The sequence below is a fragment of the Colias croceus genome, chromosome 24, assembly GCF_905220415.1.
Source record: "Colias croceus chromosome 24, ilColCroc2.1".
Classification (NCBI taxonomy): domain Eukaryota; kingdom Metazoa; phylum Arthropoda; class Insecta; order Lepidoptera; family Pieridae; genus Colias; species Colias croceus.
In genome coordinates, this window is record NC_059560.1 from 3,874,048 (window position 1) to 3,899,188 (window position 25,141).

Below are 25,141 nucleotides of genomic sequence, written 5' to 3' on the forward strand. Positions count from 1 at the left end.
ATATTGAACGATGACGGTGATGTCTTTTATCCAGTCAATCCTTGAGTCAATCAATCAATCATCACTGTCAAAATATGTCAAAAACATAACCTCCTACAAAATGTTGATAAATTTTGTGACTTTTAATTAAAAATTAAATATAAAGTTTTTTGGATATAAAAATGAATGAAAATAAGTCTGACTTTTTATTTAAAGCAGCTTCGGTACTGTCACGGCCGGTAGAAAATAAAGTCAACGATATTCTCAAAAGTTATTACTTGTATGTAAATCAAGTTTGCTGAGATGTGATCAAAGAATTATGAAATATTTACACACATTTTATATTTTAGGATGCGTTGTTCAGAATTTGTATCCAATTATGACCCCAGTAGCAGTTTAAGCAAATTAAGATGTTCCCATTGCTGCTTAGAATGGAAAAGAAAGACAAAGTGTAGAGTGTGTATCTTTTATTATTATGTACGATGATTATTAAATATTATGCAGTAAAGCATACACTGTATTTATATTAAACATTTGGTTTCAGATTAAATCTTCTAAACTAAGCAAGAAACAAAAGCAAAGGATAAAAGCAAGTACTGACCCAAAGAAACAAAGTCTTCTTAATTGTAATCAACTGGTGTGTATGAAACAGATCTGATTAAATATAATATATCATTTTGTGAATTATGCTATTATTTATTATATTTCAATAACTATTTTCAGGAAAAGATATGTTCATTTTGTGGACACGTTACTTCAATAGACATCCCAAAATTTAATAAAAAGGTTAAAATTATAAATCAAAGAGAAGAAAAGAAAGTGGAAATTCCAGTCCAGCAAGATAAAAAACTTCCAATTAAAAAGCAGAAAGATTTCTCAAAAAAGAAAGAAGCCCCAAAAAATTCCATGAAGCCATTAAATGTTTACAGTAATACCTCTGACATATTTTCTTTGAAAAATGAAAATAATAAACTCAAATCAACTGCTAAAACAGAAACAATTAAAAACAACAAAAAGAAAAAAGATAAATTTGCTGGGTTATGCCAGCGAGCCGTTCTAGCATCTGCTAAAATAAAACAAGAGAAGGATAAAAACAATAAACTTAATTTATTTTTAAAACCATCTTCATAAGAAATAAATAAATATACTTAGCTACTATAATGAAATATTACTTTTTATAAGGATTAAATGAATATCCATGACATTTGTGTTTGTATGCCCTGTAATAACATGTAATTCTCCATTTCTGAACTGTTTATAGAATGAATAAGAGTCATTGTTTTTTACATAAGTATCAACATCTAGATTTTCTTGTTTAGACTCTGCTACTAAATTCAAGTACCCTATAGCCCCTGCAGCATCTGTGGGCCCATCAATCCCATCTGTGCCGGCACTTAAGAAAAATACATCAGCATTTAGATGATTCTTATTGTCATGTAGTAAAGACGAAAATTCTAAAGCCAACTGCTGATTTCTACCACCTATTCCTGATCCTTTTACTTCAACAGTTGTTTCTCCACCTAGGATTAGGCAGATACCTTTGTTAATTTGGGCATCCAGCTCATCTATGTTATCATAAGAGATAGGTAAATCAATTTTATCAAGTCCAGATTTTAGGGCTTGGCATTCTATTTTCTTATTCATGAAATCACAGAACAGTGCAGTCATTTTAAGATACTCTTTAGCTACATGTTTCACATTCCCTGTAATAGTATGTGAAAGGTCTAACGCAACATATCCTAAATTCTTTGTTTGTAATTTGGCTGCTTCTATACTCAATTTATTTGAACCAATAATATAATTTTGTACATTATCTGGAAATGATGGACTATCTTCACTTTTTTCTAATACATGTCTAATAGAAGCAGGAAGGTGATCATATAAATTGTATTTATGTATGATATCCAAAGCTGCTGTTTTTGGGTCTTCATTTATGACAGTGGGTCCACTTGCAATAAGATCTAGTGGGTCATTTACAATATCTGATAATATTAAAGTTACAACTTGAGCTGGTTGAGCTTGTAGCGCTAACTGTCCACCTTTCATATCTGATATCCTTTTTCTCACAGTATTTAACTCTTTTATATCTGCCCCAGCATTTGCTAACTTTTTTACTAATTCTGTTTTCTCTTCTAATGTTATTGGTTCTTTAGGCAAGGGGAGCAGAGCTGATCCTCCACCAGATAGTAAAACTAAGAGAAAATCCTTTTCAGTAAGAGTTGAAATTAAAGTTTTTATTTTTAAGCTGGTATATTCTGCTTCTTTATCTGGTAAATTATTTTTAGCACCCTCCAAATAGGTTAATAACGTTTTATTATTATCACCACTTTTACTCCCAACAGGGACACTGATTATACCATTTTCTATTTTAGACCCAAATATCTTTTCTACTTCCAAAGCCATATTTTTTACAGCTTTTCCAGCTCCAACTACATATAAATTTTTATTTTTCAATGGATGGTCACAGCCAAAAATTTTAAGTTGTTCTGTGGCTGAGTTGTAATTTATAGTCTTTCTAATAAAGTTTTCAGGTAAAACCGGTGTAATACTGCTTTGAAATATTTTAAGCAGATGTTCAAATGTATGTTTAGCCATAGCTTTATTTTAAAGTGCCAAAGTAGGTCCTGTAAACAAAATGAAATGATTAAGTTTATGTGAATGAATATTGAGGTAAGAATAAGTAGGTAATATACTTACAGAAAAAAAACCTTCAATCCCAGTATGAACTCATTCGATATACAGAGCAAATAATGTAGTGACCATAAAATTAAAATGTTTCTTATAATCTTAGAACCAGATATGATTGTTATCAAAAACACAAATACACATAGGTAGGTACCTACTCCAAATACCTAACCTTACTTATCTCTAAACTTATTCTTACTGATTACAGTTCTATGTGATACATAAATTATAATTATAATAAAAATAATGATTGCTCTATAGATCTGTGAAATGTAAAGTGAACTTTGATGATTAATATAAAATAAACATAATATTCGTTGGTAGGTACTATAGATTTAAATTTTACCGCCAAAAATTCTGATATCGATAGGTATGTCAAAAAGTCACCAGTGCAAACTTAGCACCCCATCTATGGAATTTTGGGTCGAAAATGACCTTGATCGTTAGGTCCCCGTTAGGTCCTTTAAGGTCCCACAATTTTTTCGTTAGGTCCCCTTTAGTTTATTTTTAAATAATTTTTTAAATTTTAGGTATAAAAAAGTGCACTTTAGCACCCCATCCATAGAATTTTGGGTCAAAAATGACCTTAATCGATAGGTCTCCGTTAGGTCCTATAAGGTCCCACAATTTTTTCGTTAGGTCCCCTTTAGTTTTTTTTTTTTAATATTTTTTTTTTAATTTTAGGTATAAAAAAGTTACACTTTAGCACCCCATCCATAGCAAAATTGGCGAATTTTATTAAAATCGTATTCTTTACCGTTAAGTCCGTAGAGGCCCATCGTTGAAATTGTTAAATTATTCTATTAAAATTTATATATACATAATATATAAGAAAGTCGTGTTAGTTACTCCACTTATAACTCAAGAACGGCTGAACCGATTTAGCTGAAATTTGGCAGGGAGGTAGTTTAGAGCCAGGAGAAGGATATAGGATACTAAATACGTACCACGGGCGAAGCCGGGGCGGACCACTAGTTATAAAATAATTGAAACCTGCGCATGCGCCTTAGAGCATTAAGGCATGCGCACATCATACATAAACAGTGCGAAATTTAAATTTGTATCGTTTCATTTATTAAATTAAATCAATAAATAAATCAAGCAAAATAATAATAATAATATAAAACAAATCATACCTACTTATAATAATGTGCAATGCAATCAAGATGAAAAGCATCAAAATATCAAGTCACACTTAACAATGCATTGAGATATTTCTCGTAAACACTCTTGTTTTTCCTTGAAAACTTGTTCTCTTTCAAATTGTTTCATTTTAAATTTATTAATCATAGTTTAAACTTTTCGTCATGTTTTCAACTCAGTTTTCAAAAATAATTTTTTTTTGAAATCACTAAAATCCTAAGCTAAAATCGCAGAAAAAAAGATCACTTTGACAAGCTTTGACACATCAACAACTCAGGTTTTAATGACAGTTAACTGTCAAGTGTTGCCATTAAATTTTCAAAATAAAAAGCCAGTTTCATCTTTTGAACCAGACGTGACTAGTATAGATTTATTTATTGATTTAATTTAATAAATGAAACGATACCAATTTAAATTTCGCACTAAACTTTTCGTCATGTTTTCAACTCAGTTTTCAAAAATAATTTTTTTTTGAAATCACTAAAATCCTAAGCTAAAATCGCAGAAAAAAAGATCACTTTGACAAGCTTTGACACATCAACAACTCAGGTTTTAATGACAGTTAACTGTCAAGTGTTGCCATTAAATTTTCAAAATAAAAAGCCAGTTTCATCTTTTGAACCAGACGTGACTAGTATAGATTTATTTATTGATTTAATTTAATAAATGAAACGATACCAATTTAAATTTCGCACTGTTTATGTATGATGTGCGCATGCCTTAATGCTCTAAGGCGCATGCGCAGGTTTCAATTATTTTATAACTAGTGGTCCGCCCCGGCTTCGCCCGTGGTACGTATTTAGTATCCTATATCCTTCTCCTGGCTCTAAACTACCTCCCTGCCAAATTTCAGCTAAATCGGTTCAGCCGTTCTTGAGTTATAAGTGGAGTAACTAACACGACTTTCTTATATATTATGTATATATAAATTTTAATAGAATAATTTAACAATTTCAACGATGGGCCTCTACGGACTTAACGGTAAAGAATACGATTTTAATAAAATTCGCCAATTTTGCTATGGATGGGGTGCTAAAGTGTAACTTTTTTATACCTAAAATTAAAAAAAAAAATATTAAAAAAAAAAACTAAAGGGGACCTAACGAAAAAATTGTGGGACCTTATAGGACCTAACGGAGACCTATCGATTAAGGTCATTTTTGACCCAAAATTCTATGGATGGGGTGCTAAAGTGCACTTTTTTATACCTAAAATTTAAAAAATAATTAAAAAAAAAACTAAAGGGGACCTAACGAAAAAATTGTGGGACCTTAAAGGACCTAACGGGGACCTAACGATCAAGGTCATTTTCGACCCAAAATTCCATAGATGGGGTGCTAAGTTTGCACTAGTCAAAAAGTCTTCAAAAAGTTAATAATTTTTTTTTTTCAGATGGTGTTAAAACGTTGTTAAAAGCATGTTAAAAGTATAGATTAAGTATCAATACCGAACAATGGGTATATTAAGTTAATATATTTATTTTATTTATTCCATCCATGATGACAATATTCCTTAAAATGGAACGTCTACTTACTACCCCATCCCGTAGAGCGAGAATCCCCATCCGCAACACATACATGTTTGAACAAGTCGCCGCAAAATTTGAATTAAAGCATAGTGGTCGCTACGAAAGTGAGATCTATAATATTGTAGTCAATATCAAGATATTATTAAAATGATTGGTTCAGTTTGTTTTTCTTACAATTTTCTAAACAAACAAAATGCTAGATCATTCAATAATGTTTTCTGTTTAAAAATATTAAAAACAGAAAATCATGAGAAGTTTCTTTATAACATTTTTCAAGAAGACTATTCGGTAAGTAAATTACCGCAGATTATTCAAGAGATATTGTCATGTTTGAGGATTAATATTAAAAATAATTGTGGTGACGACTTTAAAAACTTTTTAAATAATAAAACAAGCGGCAAGTCTTTGGAAGTTGTTGATAAGAAACTAATATTAAATGGATCTATACTGTTTATGTTAAAAATTATGCCGAAATTGTTTTTTGGAAACAATCACAACATCAAAATATTTAAATCGTGCATTAGAAGAATAATTTATAGCATGAGAAAGGAACATATATTTTTTGGAAAACTCCTTGAAACCTGGGATTTCACGGCTGATATGTGGAAAAATTTAGGAGTTGCTGAATCTGAATCTCAATATATTTTAGAAACTATATTGATGTGGGTATTTCGAAATATTTTATCTGCATTTATATGTCTAAATTTCTATGTTACAACTTGTAAAGTAGACTCGGACGAAAACAAGCTCCATTATTTCTGGATCAGTGAATGGCAACGATTTTATGATAAAGAAATTTCAACTATGAGGATAAATAATATAATAACCAAGTATGAACCGTATTGTTTAGGAAAAAAGGTGAAAATTAAATATATTTTGCAAGAGCGAGTTGATATAAAACACATCAGTAAAGAAATACCTAAACTTCATCTCGTACTAAAATCCAACAATGATTTTAGGCCAATTGTGAGATATAAAAACGGAGCTATAAATAACACGGAAAAATATAAAATAAAAGAACGACTTGCTTTTCTGAGAATATTGCACGGAAAGCAAAATGAAAAGCTGGAAACGCAATTTGCCGCGCTTCATTCATGCTGGGTGAAAAATAATAAACCTAAATTGTATTTTGTGAAAACCGATTTAAGTAATGCTTTCGGATCGATAAACAAAGCATTGCTCCAAAAGATTGTCTCCGAAAAATTTAGTCTGATACAAAAATCGGATTTATACCCTTTACATGTAAAAAATAAGTTTGCTCTACAATATAAGGAAATGATGGAAGAGCTTAAGAAACCATTGCTCATTCGTGCTGGATCCACAGTATATGAGTGGAAAGCTGGACTAGTTCAAGGATACAAATATTCGCCAGCGTTATCCGAGCTATATTACTCGTACATGGATAAATTAATTTTTTCCGAACATATGAATATATCAAATAATCAACTAAAACTGTTTGTCAGAGTCGTTGACGATTATCTTTATATTACCGACAACATTGATGATGCACATAGTTTTCTGAAGTCGTTATCCAAATATAAAAATGTTAATTACAGTAAAACTGCCGTAAATTTCGAATATCCAGACATAAAAATGTGCGAGGAAATAAGTTTTCTGGGATATACATATAACACGAATAGTTTAAATGTAAACAGATCTAGTAATATTTATACTGGACAGATGTGCTATAAAATAACTTTTTCATCTGCAATAGAAGATACGGAAAATTTTATAGAGAACAGAATCGGTCAATCTGGAATTCCGTTAAACGATCACATCTTTAAACCCTCGTCTGTCGGAACACAGATCTGTGCCAAAAATTTTGTACCCGTAGTCTGTCGGGGCACAGATCTGTGCCAAATCACCGCCGGTTGGAAATTGGCTCATTGTAACGCAAATATAGTTCAAATCTGCATAAACGACTATTTAATTGATAGCTTATGAATTACTGAATATTTAAAGTCCATCCAATAATAATTTGACCGATAAATATTCGAAATATAACAGTAATTATGTCATACTTTAGTCGAGTAACTTTTAACTTTTAAAGTTTTACAAAATGTAAAATTTTGCGGAAAGTTGAAAAACGGTAATTATTTATTGGTCTTTTTATTATTATTGACTATATAACCTAATGTTTATGTGCCGAAATAATGAAAATTACCAACAATTATACCATAAATAATGGTTTCAAATATGTATCTATCACTTAACTGTACGTTGCTTAGTTTTTGACCCCTGGTAAATCATATTTTTTTTTACATATTGTATTTGTTCTTTACATCATTTTACGAGAAATTTTATGAAGAATTTAATGATATAATTCAAAATTTGATACTGTGTTCCATTTTAGAGATATTTCGTTTTCAAATCAAAACCGACAATAATTTCCCCGTAAAATCCGCATACAGGATGTTCACAAATTCAACGTCACTATTTTTTAAATTTCGTCTTAATTAAATTTTTCATTTTCATACAAAATAAAATGTACATGATAATATGTTTTGTTTATATTGAAAGGTATCGTTTTTGTGGTATTTATAATTGTCCTCAGGTTAAAAACGATATACATAATCAACTACAAAAATTATAGTCCGTAACCTGCTTACGAAAAAATTCCAGAGACACATTTTCTTTCTTAATTCTTTTAGTTTTAGTATATTATGGTTAAAAGTGTATATATGCTGGAAAAATAGTAAAAAAACCTACAAACAACAATGAACAAGGGAACAATGGTTTTCACTATGACCTATATATAGGACAAAGTGATACTATGTAATTTGTGTAGGACAAACTCAAAAAGAAATTTAACACTTTAATTGTACAACATATTATTATTTATTGGGGAACCTTAAGTTTCAGAAAAAATAAAAAGCCGGCCAAGTGCGAGTCGGACTCGCGCACCGAGGGCTTCGTACAAACTTATTTTTTTTATTATGCTGTAGGTATCTTTTAAATTGTAAATCTGAGTTTTAAATGTGAATATCAAGTTAATACACGTAGGCGTTCATAGTAGTTGAAAGTTGAAATTATTAAGTACTTTTTTTATTTGTAAATGGCAATTAAAAATCATGTTCTTTGCAATTATTCTTATGTCTGTTTTTATAAAACATTGCTTTTTACCAAATTTAAAGATTTTATGTACTTGGGAAGTACCCTGTCGGTTTTGATTGCCTTGCAAATGTCAAAATTTGCTAAAAATTGCAGTATTAACGGCTGCATCCCAAAGGGTTTGGTTTTTAAGGGTCCAGAACCCTAATAAGATTACGTCTGTCCATCCCATCTGCCCATCTGTCTGTCTGTCTGTCAAGACCCATTTTATAAGGAGCGCGTAATGTGACATTTAACTGAAATTTATATTGATTACTTGAGTCGATTGAAGCTGCGAAAAAATCAAACTTATAAACCAACGCAATCAAAAGATACAGCAATTTCGACATTAGCAAGGGAATCGACACCTACAGGGTACTTTCCGTGTACGTAGAGTTTTGAAATTGGGGTAAAATAAGCTCTTATAGCGCAGATTGAGGAATAATTTCGAAAATCATAAAATTTTAGAGTTACAACATAATAAAAAATTGGTTTGTTCGGAGCCCTCGGTGTGCGAGTTTTTTATTCTTATGTACTATATGTAGTACATTCGTAGGCAGAACGTCATAGATGTAGATCGCTGTCTGAAGACGATTATTTTTTGCATTCATGACTTTAAATAGCCTTGGAACATTACAGATTTAATAAAACGAATTAAATGCATCATTTGCAGTACGCCTGAAAATATAAATCTATCCTCTCATTTTGTAAATGACTAGCGATAACAATTATTGTATTTTTGGTGTCAAAACTGCTTCTATTACCCAGAAGAAGAAAGCAATTTTTTTATTTGAAGATATCACATTGCTGTCTAAAACTATATAATCAATAATTACTTATTTGTTAGGTAACCCTAAATAAACTTCCACCTTGATATTTTAATTTTCATTTGAAGATAAAAATATCTAAGTAACTATTTGATAGGATTACCTTTTTCCGATTCGTAAGCATTTGAGTATCAATAAAAGAGAATTCAAATGGAACAACGATCCTTGTGGCAATGGAAGACAAGACACTCCAAGGCTTACTTCAACAATAGGACGTAACAGTATTTGAAATCAAGAAAATATAACTCTGTATACTTTGTCAAATGAACAGATAATAATACTTACACGATCAGTGTCTGGGAATTTGCAGCTTTTAATTCCTGATACCAGGATTATTCATGAAATTCTACACATTACGTTTTATTTTATTCCAATCAAAATATTTTTAAGTTCCATGCCGTTTGTGTACTACGGACTTAGTAGTTAGGACTAAACTACTGAACCGATTTTAATACAATTTTACCGATTAGTTTATATCTTAATTACAATATGCTTGGAAATACTGCATGTATTGAAGTAAAATAAAAACTAGATTGGATAGCTTTCATCACTTTCCTGATCAAATTCAAGTGGAACCTCGTGGTAATAAATCGTCGTCTCAAGGCGGTCGTTGTGTTCGATATATTACAAGAAATAATGAACAGAAGTTCGTTCTGTTCGACGTTATTTGTGCTAAGTTGCAAATATTCCTATTAATTGGCCAATATTGGCGTCAACATCACACATTACAACCACATGAGTATATAAATAGTACAGACACAAAGCTTCATAACAATTTTTTATAGTGCTATCAGTTAAATAAAATTTATTTAAGTACTTACCTATTATTTCAATCCGTTAGATGATTGATATTTTTTTTAAGAATCTCTGTACTATTTATTTACTCATAAGCTAATTTAGCCCACGGACAAAATTATTTGAGTAACGAGTGGCTAAGTTATATGCATAAATAGGATTGGGAGCGTTAATTTTATTAAGGCATAACGTTCATTTTTTTAATAAAACAATAATATGATACGATTCTTTCTTCTATACAACTAGGGACATAATAATATAATGATTTTCATTTAGTATGTTTTCTGATTCCTATTATTTGTTGATTTTTAGAATGATAAGTATAACATTTAGATGTATAATATCATTTATATGTAATTGTTTATTTATTCTGAATCTTTAAGTTTATTGATTTTTATCCTTTACATAAGCTGTATTTTATAAAAAATGTTTCAAACTCAAATTTCCGTAAATTTTTGATTTATAAATTAAATGTAACGGTTTATAATTAAGTTATGGTATAATTAAATGTAGATTTCACATTTGTACAGCTTAGACATTTTTCTGAATGGATACAGTGCCTTTCGATTTGTAGTTGGACAACATTTCATATTATACGATTACTAGCTTCCGCCCGCGACTCCGTCCGCACGGAAAAAATTAAGATTTTTTTCTACGTATTTTTCCGGGATAAAAAGTATCCTATTTTACGCCCAGGATAATAAGGTATAATTATACCAAGTTTCATCGAAACCGAAACCTTAGTTTTCACGTGATGCCTTCACATACAGACAGACAGACAGACAATAATTTTTTTAATCACATATTTGGGCTTGGTATCGATCCAGTAACACCCCCTGCTATTTATATTTTCAATATTTTCAATGTACAGAATTGACCCTTCTACAGATTTATTATATGTATAGATAATAATTAAGAGCATGAAAGAAAAAAAAAGCATTTCTTCATAATGCTATTGTTTCCACAAAAAATATTTTCTTAAATGCAAATTTTAAGAGAAAATAAATTAGACATGTGGAGACGTTATACATACAGACGTTAGAACAAAGCCCACTATAAGAATAACGTCATTTAGGAATAAGACGATTTTTAAACATTAATAAAAACCTAAATATTTCCAAAAAGTAAAAATTACTGTTAGTTTTTATCTAGTTTTGATTAAAATAAAAATAAAAACAAGTAGCAAAAAATTTTGAAATGTTGTCATTTTGGAGCACCCTGTAAAGTCTGTATTTGTATGAACATGATTGGAGATCGCGCCCGCTTATGCTCATGCGTAAACGATGATATTCATAATCAACTTTCTCGAATTTTTATTAAATAAACCTATGTTTTTGTTATATTCACTCAAAAGATTGTCTATTCTAGTATGAAAATACAAAAATAAAAATCTAAAATACCTTGATATTATTTTTTTATGAGTATTTTTCTTTACAATGTAACATTTATTCAAAATATGTGGGAAAAAATGCTTCTAATAAGTAAAATAAGCATGCCAGGGAGTAAGTAAGGTAACTAATATAAAGTTTGGTTATCTAGTTAGCATCAAAATTTACAAGAGTCTCACAGGTTAAAGTTTATATCACAAATTTTAATATCGAAAAAAATCGGCAAATCAGCGCCGAAAGCTCGAATTTGCCCGACAGACAGCACCTTTTTGAGGCGGCGCGCCGCGACAGCTGAGGGGTTAATTTAAAATACAACGATGAAGAAACAATTTGGCGTATAATTTTTACATCATTTTGCGTATCAGCAAATAAATTTTGTACTATCTTGTCCATACTATGTAACGAGAGAGACATGTTAATATATTTGACACTGTACAAGAAGAAAATCACTGTAAAATTATGTAATACGATGATTGAAGTGTTATTGAGAAATAAACCGAACGACTATCTCTTTGTGTATTGTATAAATCATTTTCGGTATTTATCATTTAAAGCCTTGTTGTTATGTGCAAAAAAGACTGCAAAATGTAGTCCGCTGATACCTTATATAGATGTTGAATTATCGAAATCAAATTGTATTTTTGGAAAATGGCGGGAACATGCGTGTCGGATCAAAAGTTCTGGTGAAATCGGACGTTCTGCTGTCAAAATAGTTTGTAGACGACCAGACCTTAGAAAAATTATGAAAACCTTTGACGATTTACCTGCTGGCTTTCAGTGTTATAAAAATATATTTGTATAGCGTATTATTTTTTAATTATTTGTGTCAAGGATATTAAGAATGTTTTTTTTAGAAATAAAACTGGCAACTTTGTATAAAATTGTTTTATTGGAGAAACATAATAATTATGTATGTTTAAGAAACCCCTAGAGTCATGATTTAAAATGGACGGATTAAATCTATGCTACATACTAATATCAGGCACTTATCATTGGATGGATTCTTATATATTTAAACTTATTTAAAATATAAACACAGTGCTTCTTATTAATAAGAAAAATATAAAATATAAATACGACATTTAAATTAACTTTGTGTACAATATTTCTTCTAAGTAAATCGTGCTTACTTATTATTTATAAATTGCAAGAAACATTTGTAATATAAAAATGAATATCTATTAGATTCCATTCAAAAATAAACATCCTAAGAGGTAATACGTCATGTGCGTAAAGCCACAAAACTTTAAGTATAATTGGACGGACGAAATATTATATTTAATATTACGAAATATTCCTAATCTTATAAACTAAAAATAGATAATATCAATATGGATAAAATCTGATCAAAAGTGCATTGCATGTAAAGCATTTCACGAATTACATATTCTAGTATGTAAATACCAATCAAAAGAAAATAAGGCCACCACATTTTTCAGAATTACACTATACAGTATACAATTTATTAAAATCATTTAATTCTTGAATACTTGTGAATATTTGTGAAAAAAAAATCCATGGAACAATGGCTTTTTCCAGTAGTCTATTCCCCCTAAGATCATCTCAACAAAGCGAGAGTAGACTACGCAAAATTATGTGTGTCCAACACATGGTGCGTTGGACACACATAATTTGAAGTATAATTGGACAGACATTAATGTAAGAAATATTTAAATTTAACGAAAAAGAGAATGACTTATTGATTACATAATATTTAGGTACTTTTTTCTGTAATCATCGTAATAAAGCCAGCATAGACAATGCAAAAACAATGCCATAGACAAACACATATTCTCTATTCGCGTTGGACAAAAAGTCTGGATCCGACGCGATATAATAAGAAGCTTGTGGCGCGTCACACGAAACAATTCTAGCCGCCCGTGGAAGCGATTTGCCCGCGATAATTTCAGCTGATCGCTTGTAGTGTGGCAGGGGCTTTAGACGGACAGCTGCGTCGCTGAAGATTAGGTCGGCGTATGGCGGTTGCGAGTAGAACATGCTGAAGCTGGAAATTTGGAGAAAAGTTTTGTAAAATTAGTATAAACGTAAACAAAATTTATATAACATTCAGATAAATAGTCTGATATTTACTGGTATTCAAATAATTAATAAATATTATAACTTTTAAATTAAAACAACCACTTTAATTAATTAATTGAACTGAATTTATAATATGTTGCAAAGCCTAAAAGCCTTAAAGTTCTTAAAAATTCATTCAAATCTAAGTGATTGTTCTGCTTAATAGAGAATAGTGCAGGAATAAAAAAAAAAAACATTATTTTGAATATTTTTGAAATAATCTTCACTAATTTCACTTACAACCCATAAAACTTACCTAAAATCATCATTCACAGTGGCTCCATAGAACTGCTGCGCGTACAGCATGAGATTTGAGAACGTATCCAATTCTGTGTGATTAGCGCGCCCCATGAGCACCGAACCCGGGACTTTACCGAGGTTACAGTTCTTGTATTCGTGCACTTTAGCTCTTGTACCTATGGGTGGGAGAATGGCCATGTTAATATTATGTTTATTTCATTGAATTCTATGAAAGTATCTAGATATAAAAAATCTTATTTTAATTACCATTGTTACTGAAAAGAAAAAGAAAAATATTTAAATACAATTTAACATTTTATTATCTACTATTTATGCTAAGTATAATTTTTGTAGTACAAATGCTTACTTATTCGTACATACAATTTATAAAGTTTTGTTCCTTTTTTTACATCTTGTATAATAAAACAACCATAACGACTCATTGAACTTAATACCCAACAGCTGCTGCTGTCTTCCACAGTAGAACAGTAGCGGTCGTGTTTTGCCCCCGCTGCCACGTACTGCCACGTATTGCTTATAACACAGATACCCTCCCTCTCCCCCGTCTTCGCACGGCGCCACGCCACCAACCACACACTACTCAGCACGCATGGCAGTCGCAGCCCCGCCCCGTACCCCTGCCCCCTCCGCTCGCTGCCCCACACGTGCCACTCACCGTCGGGGCACAGCAGCTGCAGGTCGTCGGGCAGCAGGTCGCGCCCCCCCCCCCCCTCACCGTCGGGGCACAGCAGCTGCAGGTCTCCCCCACTCACCGTCGGGGCACAGCAGCTGCAGGTCCCCCCCACTCACCGTCGGGGCACAGCAGCTGCAGGTCCCCCCCACTCACCGTCGGGGCACAGCAGCAGCAGGTCCCCCCCACTCACCGTCGGGGCACAGCAGCTGCAGGTCCCCCCCACTCACCGTCGGGGCACAGCAGCAGCAGGTCCCCCCCACTCACCGTCGGGGCACAGCAGCTGCAGGTCCCCCCCACTCACCGTCGGGGCACAGCAGCTGCAGGTCGTCGGGCAGCAGGTCGCGCGCCCACCACTCCCGCTTGCGGCCGGCGGCCACCTCGTGCGGCGCGGTGTGCCGCACGAAGGCCGCGTGCCCGCCGCCCTCCACCATGCAGCGCAGCGCGCCCGCGTGCCCGTAGTACGGCTCGCTCGCGTCGCGCCGGCACCGCCTGCAACCACACGCACGATATCATTAGTACTAGTGCCATCTAGCTCACGCACTCACACACATACGGGATCGATAGTGCTAGTACCATCTAGCTCACGCACTCACACACATACGAGATCGATAGTACTAGTGCCATCTAGCGCACGCACTCACACACACACGATATCATTAGTACTAGTGCCATCTAGCTCACGCACTCACACACACACGATATCATTAGTACTAGTGCCATCTAGCTCACGCACTTACACACATACGAGATCGATAGTACTAGTGCCATCTAGCTCACGCACTCACACACATACGGGATCGATAGTACTAGTGCCATCTAGCTCACGCACTCACACACATACGGGATCGTAAGTACTAGTGCCATCTAGCTCACGCACTCACACACATACGAGATCGATAGTGCTACTGCCATCTAGCTCACGCACTCACACACATACAGGATCGATAGTACTAGTGCCATCTATCTACCTCACGCACACAAATAATTAAACATTGTCAAAATAAATTATATAAAAATTACATTAATTTAAATCAAATTTCATCAACATCAACAATCGCCAAATTATTGTAAAAACACACAAACAAAAAGAAACACTACTCCCAAAAAGCAACTCACCGGAAAGAAGCGCCATGGCACAGGTGGCACAGATTATCATGTGGAACCGTCCCGGAGTCCACGTACTCCGTGCTCAGCGAACCGGGCGCGCACGACTTCGCGAAGTATTGCGCGGCCGCGTGCGCTCCGTCACACCCGTATGGCCTGTTATTTTTAATCTTGTTATTACAAATATAAATAATTGTTATAATGTAGACCAATTTATTTCCGGAGTTTTACATATTAAATTAAAATCTGTGTTATAATCTAGAACGAAATAACTTTTTCTGCTAAAGTCATCTTGATCATTACAAAATATTTTGAGTCAAAATTTTTTAACGTATCCTACTCATCATATTTAATTAATTAATCTTTACCTGAACTTTTTTCTTATACAAAACACCAGTTATAACAAAATAACTTTTTTATTTGAGAGTCCAAATAATTTTATTTGCTTAACTTTCTATCAATACAAAAACGTAATAAAACATTTCTCATTAAACAATTTTTGTATTCATCTCATACCTGATCCAGCCATTAGACATCAAATACGCGAGCGGGTATATCCAACCGGCCGCCATTCCGATTCCCGTGTGACATGTATTCTTTCCTCTTAGATATGTCAGATCTGTGTCCGGATCTTGCTCTTTGGCAACGGCCACTGCGTAGTACCAGCTGTAACCGCTTGAATAGACCTTAGGAATAATAGTAATAAATTATTATCAATATAATATTTCTTGATAATTTTTCGCATGTAACTACGTCAAATAGTGAATATTTACATAATTAAAAACCCACATGAAAAGTAATTTTATCCACATAAAACTTTTTTTTTTTGATGAGACAAAGCACGAAGCACTATAACTTCAAAGTTTTTAATTGGAAGTTGCAAATTAGTTTTAACCTATCCAACGAATTCGTGCGTTCAAAACTGTCAAAAAATCCTATGCTTCTCTGGTTTGAACGTTACCAGTGGGTGCTGATACGCCGCGTGTAGCATTTCATTTTTCATGTCTGCGATACCGTCTGTGAAAGTTCACTCGACCAATATAAGCGCGTTCTAAATTCAAAAATTTTAAAGCTAGGTATATAACTCTCACCTCTTGCATGAACGGCACCAGTCGGTGCTGGTACGCCGCGTGGAGCATATCAGCTGCGTCCAACAACGCCATATCCGCTGTACCGTCTGCGATAGCACGTTCGCAGTGTCTTGCTGAATGCGCTCTCCAGCAGACGAGTACGGGTGAAAGGAAGGCTGCTTTTAGCGCCACCTAGTGTGGGATATTACGTTAAATTTTCAGAATATTTTAAAAGGTTGTTTTCGACATATAAAGCAAATAGAAGAAAACGGAAAAATGGAAAGATTTTATTTTTATAAAACATGAATGAACAGAATATAGGCCATAAGGAAGTTCCTACCAATTCAGAGGTATCATTCAATGCATCATTATTTAACGAGTATAAAATAAAAATAAAGTAATACAAAGTCATACATAAAGCATCTGCTAACCAAATAAAACTAAATAAAATAACCAATGCAGCTGTCTAACAAAACGAAAATAAGTTTATGTATTTTTGGTATATAATACGAAATAAACAAATACACACATCAATATACATGTAGGAATTACACCACTCACATGTTTGCAGCTCCAATAATAGTTTTAAAAGACACTTTAGTACATAAAATAAATGCTTTATATTTAATATACTTATAACTACCATACATATTTTACATAATTACATAATGTGTGAACACAATATATATAAATTTATTATGTTTGTGCAGTGTATCCCCGAGCTTCTCCTGAACGACTGAACCGATTTTAATACATTTTTGTGATGAAAAATTTAGAATATCTTCATTCTTCAATTCACGCGCAGTTTTAAAACTCCTGAAAGCACTCCAGTAAGGAAGTGAGATAATTGACTAATAAATCACTTCAATAATGGGGCAGTCAGCAGTCTAATGTGGAGCGATGTCTTCTTGTTGTGTAGCTGTTGTTTATATGTGCTCAATATTATATTTAGGGCCGATTTTTCAATCCTTGGTTAAAATTTATCCGTCCAATAAAGTATTACACGAACATTTTCTAATAAATTTCACTTGTAAACTGTCAAATAGAATACATTTTTGAAATGGTAGTTTAATACGTTATTTGATGAATAAGTTTTAACCAAGGATTGAAAAATCAGCCCTTAGTTACTTAAATTCTTATTAAATATAAATTCAATTAAGTATTCTTATACAAAAATATGGATTATGTCTTGGGGGTTGATTCATTCACAAAAAAATATTAGTTTTCATCATTCTATTTCAAAAATTGCTTGATACATATAATTTCGATTCCAATCATAGATTTTCAGGTAAAATATAAAATTAATATAAGATAGTTTAGTACATAATTAGATAGTTTTTACTATGCAAAACGTACAATACAAATTAAAATAATACATAGAGTACACCATGTAAATTAAAAAAAAAAAAAAAAAATTAATACAAAATGAAAAGAGTCCGCCATCCTATACAATATATATTTGTTTTTATTTCACCTACTATATGCAAAAATGCATTTATAATATCCACCTACACGCATTTTAACACACTTCTTCATCTCAGGATTACTAGTGACACACAGCACAGCCCGTTTCACCGGACAGTCTCGTATACCGATCACAGCTTTCTCTGCTTGCTCGCCCACGTATTTACTATTGACAATTTACTCTCCACCCAGTAAAATTACTCTATTTCCTTTCCAACATTACTATGCACCCTTCTAATTTTATAAATGCAAAAGTTTGTGAGGATGTATGGATGGATGTTTGTTACTCTTTCACGCAAATACTACTGTACTTATTACAATGAAATTTCGTATGTATGTAGCTGAAGATCCAGAATAAGACAAGACTTTTTATCCCTGAAATCCCACAGGAACGGGAACCATGTGGGTTTTTCTTTGAAAACGCGTGCGATGCCGCGGGCGGAAATCTAGTAAGAAATATATCTATTTATTTATCCACCTACCCGCATTTTAACACACTTCTCCATCTCAGGATCACTAGTGACACACAGCACAGCCCGTTTCACCGGACAGTCTCGTATACCGATCACGGCTTTCTCCGCTTGCTCGCCCACGTATTTATTGTTGAGAATGTGCTGTGCAGCTTGCTCCTCTTCTTTTAGCACGCGGAAACTTATTGTTGCGTCCTATTCAATAAAATGTAGTATGTTGTTGATCTATATTGATTAATTATTCCTAAATTTAGTATTGGTAATGTTATAACTCATTTACCATTATCATAAAACTATGCAATTGCTATTGGCGTATATATTAGTTAACTATATTCGGAGTTAGATCTCTTCCAGCAGAAAAGGGTTTTTAAAAATATCATAAATTTTTTCTAGGAGCATACTTAAATAATCTTACCTGTAATAACAAATCTGTAGTTCCTTCCGATTGAAACAGTTTAAACGGTAACTCAATGGGCTGACCACGCCCATCTACTCTTGGCTTGTATGGAGATAATGTACTGAAAATGTTTTATACGTTCAAATTCAAATTATATTTATTTGCAGAAAAAAATTACATCTATCAACGCACAGCCCAAACCACTGGACGTATCGGGCTGAAATTTGGCATGCAGGTAGATGTTAGGTAGGACGTAGGCATCCGCTAAGAAAGGATTTCCCGAAATTCTTGCGGGAACGGGGAAAAACAGGGATGCACGTACAAAGTCGAGGGTGGAGGCTAGTATAATATTATACTGCTAAGCTTTTCTTCAGTATCAACTTTATGCTCAAATTCGACCAAACAAATATAGTCAATTGCAATACTATAAACATAATATAATTGACTGTGTCAAAAATATTTTTCCCTGTAACATTTAAAAAATTTCTTTAGAGCTTCCTATATGTATCCATTAAAACAATACAAACTAAAACTGCTAAATAAACTATTATTAAAGTTTTACCTGTCTTCATCAGCCTGTCTATCAAACTGGTTTCTTCTAAACTGATCGAAATACCGCGCTTTCTCCGTAGTAGAAGATAACCAATTCCCATACGCGTCTTGTTGGTATGCGTCCGTTCGATTCGACATTTTGTTCATTGGATTCGGTTCACCGTACAGTTCCACTATTTTCATTATTAGGTTTTGGTACCTGTTAACATGTATTGTTGGTTGGGTATAAGAAGATTTTGTGTAGAATATAAATAAATAAATAAATCATTTATTGCATAAAAACATGGTACATACAAAGATATTAAGATCAAAATTAAGTTTGTGAAGAAATCCAAGTTAAGTTTGTGGTAAATTGTGTTTTTTGAAGAGGGGTGTCACAAGGATCACCGTTGGGACCATTGCTGTTTCTAATTCACATTAATGTATATTGTCAATATTGAATAAATGAGTAGAATCCTTTAGATTTATATTCAATGAATATAGGTATAATACACAATATAGACCTTATCAATATTTCAATTGGTCTTAATTTAAATTTTACAGATATTTAACTTGACTTTGAATAAAGAGAATATAAGAATGTCACATTGGAATTGAGCATTAGATCATGTTCTTGATTTATTTCTCCAATCCATTCTTCAATTTAGTAAAATCCGTATTTGTATTAGTGTCTATGTAAATATGTATCATATTCTATACATACTTTGCCCTCTGCGCAGACGTAGCAACACTAGACGTTAACACAGCATCTGCCGGGACTCGACCCCAGTTACAAGTCTCCCATGACGTTACTGACGCGCGAGATCCATCACGACATATCAGTTCAAAGTCTGATTCTGTTACCCCACCTGTGCACATTAAAATACATATTTATTAAAACTAGCTGTGCCCCGCGGTTTTACCCGCATTGCTCCGCTCTTACTGGTCTTAGAGTTATGATATATAGACAATATTATGTTGACCCGACCTGTTAGTAATATTCATGCAAAATTTGAAGTAAATCCATGCAGTATTTCTTGAGCTTAGCATGGACATACATACAGTTTTGACTTTCGTAGGATTTTATTATATGTTTAAGATAAGTTTTTTTGCCTATTACTTTGAGCTATGCATATCTTAAAGGAAAGGAAGGAAAGAAATTGACTCCCAGTCAGATACCATTCTGTTACACCGCATAGCCAGTTTGATGGAATAGTTCTTTACATACTATATCTATGAATGATAAGCTTTTTTTGGCAAATTTGTTTGTTAAGGGGTAGTTAGCTTAATCGCCTTAAGGTATAGAAATTCGCTGTAGCAATGTTATATATTTTGTTAGTGACTGATGCGATATTTTAGATGGAATATTAGTTTTAATACTTTAAAGGAAATATGTACTCGTGAGAATGAATAATGATTTTTTTTTTTTTACTTTATGTTATATTATTTTTAGCACAACTACATTACTAGAAGTATGCTAGGTAAAATGCTGAGGGCAATATTAAAATAAGTAGGTTCTACTTATGTCCTAATCATGAAAGTATCAAAGTATTAGTAGTAAGCTTTAAGTATTATTTTATTAAGTAGTTACTAATGGTTGTAAATTTTTTGTTAGTTTGCCATTTCCTTTTACGCTAATCTATGCAATTTTGAATAAAGCATATTAAAAATCCTACATATAATTTATTTTAATTATTCAGATACAGATATAAAAGCTCCAAAGTAAACCACACCCACGGCTATCTAGCTATCCAACAAAATATAAAATTAGCGAACAAAGCATACATTTTTGTTTTCACATACCATCACCAAAGAAACCACAAGAAAAGTAAGATAGTAAGACATCCTCTGAAGCAATCCAATCTACTGTTGGAATCTTCGAACCGTCTATAAGAAGAACAACTGATAGACAGCTAGAAAACTTCCACAGCATTCGGTATGTATTGCATCTGTTAGTAGGAAAATTATTGATGTGAGCATAGTGAAATGGAGAAAATAACCATATTTATTTATAATTTATTTATAGAGACCAAGATTGGTAAGAGATAATAAGTTATAAAAACTCGAGTTCTCTCTGTAAGTCATTTAAAAGTAAGCAAAAACAGTTTTTTCTGTTAATTACATATTTCTCTATAAGTTATATAAAAATTGTCAAAATTAGTATCTCCAGATTAACAGTCTTTATTTTTCCAAACATTTGAATCATAACATTGCAGTATTACTGCCGTGTATGTTGCTTATAAAATAAGATCTTCTGAAGTGTAATTAGTAATTCCACTTTCGCCATGAAATATACAGGGTGGATTTATGAAACGGGTCAGTAAGGTGGTTAAATACTGACCCGTCGTCATAACTCCAACCTGTACATTTAACAAACTGTTCATTAAAATGTATGCAATATTATTATTACAGAACATATTCTTATCATTTAGAAATTAAAGATTTCAGTCGGGCAGTCTCCCCGTGACCACGCTCGCGGCACGGGATAAAATTAATAAATCGCATTTAAAATCCGTTAAAATCTTTAATTTATAAATATATAGTTACTCGCGTTAAATCAAACACAAGTAAATACTATATTCTTATTATCCTTACCCAAAATCTTGTGCGATAATAAAGCATGTTGTATAGTGGTATCTCTGACAAAGGCAATTTCTCCCGTTCCGTTACTAACAAGGCATTTTAGCGCTCCTTCATACCCCGCGTATGGATCCGCTAATGTACAACGTATTCCCGGACCACCGATACATAGCTTGCATAACCTAGGAATGAATAAATAAATCAATGAATGAAGTTAAAGGAATTGTAGAGAAAGTTGTTTAAATGAGATTTTATTAAATATTGAATCTATATAATAGAAATGAATCGCCAAACGTGTTGCTAAGGATAAAACTCAAGGACGTCTCGATCGATTCGACGTTATTACGTTTTCGTTAAGACGCAAGGAAGGTTATAACGGATAGAAAACACGAAAAAGGAGCAATAGGGATTAGGGTAGCAATTTTACGGCGACATATAATTCATTTTTTCATCATTGTACTTTCTAATAAAAATACAAGTTGAAATGTTTTTTTTTATGTGCTATTGAGAATATAACAAGAATTATTTTAAACTTAATATATAAAATACACTCACTGGTCAGGATTATCTCCAATAGGGTTGTACATATCTTTCAGTGAATTAGGTGCACAAGATTCACCAAAGAACTCAACTGCAGATTTAACGTGATTGTTGCAGTCTGTTATTTTTAAACCACCTTCTCTGATAAGCTAAAAAAATATGATTCAAGATGAATTGAATGAAGAGAATTTAAGATTAAAATTAATGCAAAGTAAGAAAATTAATGTAACAATTGAAATCGTAAATTTGGATGAGCAAAAGCCCGTTCTACTTAATGCAATAAATTTGAATTATTGCTTTATTTGTGTACTGGAACTGTATTAAATCTAGGAATTATATACATTTCTAGAAGTTGTACATATACTTTTTAGTTTTTATATTGAGTTAGGAAATTATAAAACAAATGCTTTTTGCATATATGTATAATCAATAATACACGCGCTTAAACTGTAAATCAAAATAAAGATCAAGTTTCATAAGATTTAGTTTTCAGGAGCACCCTAATTATAAGTTATTGTATTCCTCAATACATAGAATTTTTCTGTTAGAGTGGGAAACGCCCTAAAGTCGATTCTGGCACTCGCTGGCGTCACGCTCGCTTCACTCAGCTCCAGCGCTAAATTACCAACAACCAAACACTGTTGTTGCTTTGCTAAACCATTTTAACATAAAACAACAGTACATTTCCGTATGCTAGTTATTTCACAAATATTCAATAATTCTTAGGACAACATACATTTCCTAGGAATTGTATAAAATGACGGATCTAATACATTTTTGCTTACATAATATGCATAAACTTATGGACATAGCAAATTTATTAGTTCTACTAAAAACCAATGCAATTAAAATCTTAGAACTGGTTCAACTATTTTTAAACTTACTACTACTTAGTTATCTGTAGAATTTTCTGCTATAAATGAGGATATTTTTAACACTCAATATCTTTTTATTCATGTACTTACCACATGTACAGGCATCACCCATCCAGCCAGCGATCCCACACCAGGGAAGCAGGCTCTCGCTCCTCGGAGAGCAGCCAGCCCAATACCAGGCTGCACATGTGGTAGAGAACCTTTCTTCACCACTGCTACTGCATATTGATATGGTTCGCCAGCACCATAGAGCTGTATAGTAAAAAAAAGATTTAAAATGTTATGTTTGTTGAGTTTTGTTTTCTATTTAGTAACATACTTAATACTTAATAGTAGCATTCCCTTCTTCTACACTATGCAGTTATAGTATACTAGATTTCCGCCCGCGGCTTCGCCCGCGTTTGCAAAGGAAAACCCGCATAGTTCCCATTCCCGTGGGATTTCCGGGATAAAAACTATCCTATGTGTTAATCCAAGTTACCCTCTATATGTGTGCTAAATTTCATTGTAATCGCTTCAGTAGTTTTTACGTGAAAGAGTAACAAACATCCATACATCCATACATCCTTACAAACTTTCGCCTTTATAATATATATATTAGATATATTAGATTGTTATGTTTAAATTTTGAATATGATGGCATTTTTTCAAAGTTGTAGTGCTTTGAATACATTTCTGAGTTTTAAAGTTTTTTTTGGAAATTTGAAGTTATTAATTTTTTATTGGAAGTTAAGATGAACACATTTTAAAGGAGGTAGATATTAGTAATCTAATTTGCATTTGCCATTCATTATGGTAAATTTATTACATTTCTTTGAATTTTTGTTATTTGATAAGTAAATACATGAACTTGAACAACAATGAAAATAGCAATTTCTGAATTTAACTTACCTCTTGTAACAGCGGTACAAGGGAATGGTATCGTCCAGCGACATATACCTCACCTGCGTCTAAAGCAAGGAGGGACGCATCACCCTGGTCCACCCATGTCATACATTCCTCTACATCAAACGCCTGTAACAATATGTTAGTAAATCATGAACTCTAATATGAATAGGAGAAATACTTCATTTTTATTTATCAGTTAAAAAGTAATTTATGCATTTGATGTTTAGAAGCATACAAATAAGTTCATTGGAAAATAGGTACTTACCCTTTTACATTCAATTTCAATGAAATCTTTCCCAAACAAACCCTTGTCTTGTAACACGGCCTTTGCGAGTTTCTCGCATTTCGTTTGTTCTGGTATAGATGTTGTACACCAAGTGACCATGTCCCTGCCTTCGACTTTTTCTTCTCTGTGAATACCATTTGAAAGACTTTCGCTACCGTAATAACTACTTCTTACGGTTGCTAAAAACAAATATAAATGCGTTTTCAACATCTATTTCAACGTCCTACAGAAACTTTTAATTCATTATACCGAAATCAATATATTCCACGTCCATGAATCCAACAGGTTACTCACTAAAGACTTACCAATTAATAGCGACGATAAAATTATACACGAGGTCCACATTTTTATATATTTCTACACTAACATTTTGTATATTTCAAACAAATTATTTAAACTTTTTGTGGACACACCCGAAATACTGAATTGTCAATCTTTTGAAGCCGCTGCCCGCTTTGTTGCTGAGAATCTGAGATCAATTTTCTGTC

General features: G+C 32.8%; 4 protein-coding genes across 5 annotated transcripts; 2 read left to right on the plus strand and 2 right to left on the minus strand.

The window, feature by feature from the left end:
• Positions 1-72: 72 nt before the first annotated feature.
• On the plus strand, positions 73-1,181 carry LOC123702947. Its single transcript, XM_045650807.1, has 4 exons — positions 73-259; positions 330-435; positions 524-616; positions 703-1,181. Exons 1-4 carry the CDS (start codon positions 162-164, stop codon positions 1,108-1,110), a joined length of 705 nt encoding a protein of 234 aa, XP_045506763.1. The 5' UTR covers positions 73-161; the 3' UTR covers positions 1,111-1,181.
• On the minus strand, positions 1,066-2,947 carry LOC123702941 (glycerate kinase). Of its 2 annotated transcripts, none has more exons than XM_045650800.1 (2): positions 2,837-2,947; positions 1,066-2,603 (listed from the first exon to the last, which is right to left on the minus strand). In XM_045650800.1, the coding sequence occupies exon 2, from the start codon at positions 2,572-2,574 to the stop codon at positions 1,135-1,137; it is 1,440 nt and encodes a 479-aa protein (XP_045506756.1). In that variant the 5' UTR covers positions 2,575-2,603; positions 2,837-2,947; the 3' UTR covers positions 1,066-1,134. The 2 variants fall into 2 exon arrangements, with proteins under 2 accessions (XP_045506756.1, XP_045506755.1); XM_045650799.1 differs by having other exon boundaries at positions 2,819-2,921.
• Positions 2,627-12,310, plus strand: LOC123702940 (telomerase reverse transcriptase-like). Its single transcript, XM_045650798.1, has 3 exons — positions 2,627-2,649; positions 5,200-7,115; positions 11,735-12,310. The coding sequence occupies exons 2-3, from the start codon at positions 5,483-5,485 to the stop codon at positions 12,235-12,237; spliced, it is 2,136 nt and encodes a 711-aa protein (XP_045506754.1). The 5' UTR covers positions 2,627-2,649; positions 5,200-5,482; the 3' UTR covers positions 12,238-12,310.
• Positions 12,306-25,141, minus strand: LOC123702935 (melanotransferrin). The gene is made up of 16 exons (XM_045650793.1): positions 24,959-25,141; positions 24,633-24,832; positions 24,371-24,493; positions 23,570-23,731; positions 22,620-22,753; positions 22,080-22,246; positions 20,209-20,353; positions 19,516-19,704; positions 18,972-19,074; positions 18,569-18,751; positions 16,644-16,814; positions 16,069-16,238; positions 15,565-15,708; positions 14,750-14,937; positions 13,771-13,930; positions 12,306-13,440 (listed from the first exon to the last, which is right to left on the minus strand). Exons 1-16 carry the CDS (start codon positions 24,996-24,998, stop codon positions 13,170-13,172), a joined length of 2,550 nt encoding a protein of 849 aa, XP_045506749.1. The 5' UTR covers positions 24,999-25,141; the 3' UTR covers positions 12,306-13,169.

Bases quoted from the DNA above. Each gene is read 5' to 3' on its own strand.
- LOC123702947 (XM_045650807.1), top strand. From the start codon at position 162: ATGAATGAAAATAAGTCTGACTTTTTATTTAAAGCAGCTTCGGTACTG. The intron at 260-329 runs GTATGTAAATCA...TTTATATTTTAG, and splicing joins ATTCTCAAAAGTTATTACTT to GATGCGTTGTTCAGAATTTG. The intron at 617-702 runs GTGTGTATGAAA...AACTATTTTCAG, and splicing joins TTCTTAATTGTAATCAACTG to GAAAAGATATGTTCATTTTG.
- LOC123702941 (XM_045650800.1), bottom strand. From the start codon at position 2,574: ATGGCTAAACATACATTTGAACATCTGCTTAAAATATTTCAAAGCAGT.
- LOC123702940 (XM_045650798.1), top strand. From the start codon at position 5,483: ATGATTGGTTCAGTTTGTTTTTCTTACAATTTTCTAAACAAACAAAAT. The intron at 7,116-11,734 runs TTAAACCCTCGT...ACAGCTGAGGGG, and splicing joins TCCGTTAAACGATCACATCT to TTAATTTAAAATACAACGAT.
- LOC123702935 (XM_045650793.1), bottom strand. From the start codon at position 24,998: ATGTGGACCTCGTGTATAATTTTATCGTCGCTATTAATTG. The intron at 15,709-16,068 runs GTATGAGATGAA...TAAAAATAACAG, and splicing joins ATGTCTAATGGCTGGATCAG to GCCATACGGGTGTGACGGAG. The intron at 14,938-15,564 runs GTGAGTTGCTTT...GTGTGGTTGCAG, and splicing joins TGCCATGGCGCTTCTTTCCG to GCGGTGCCGGCGCGACGCGA.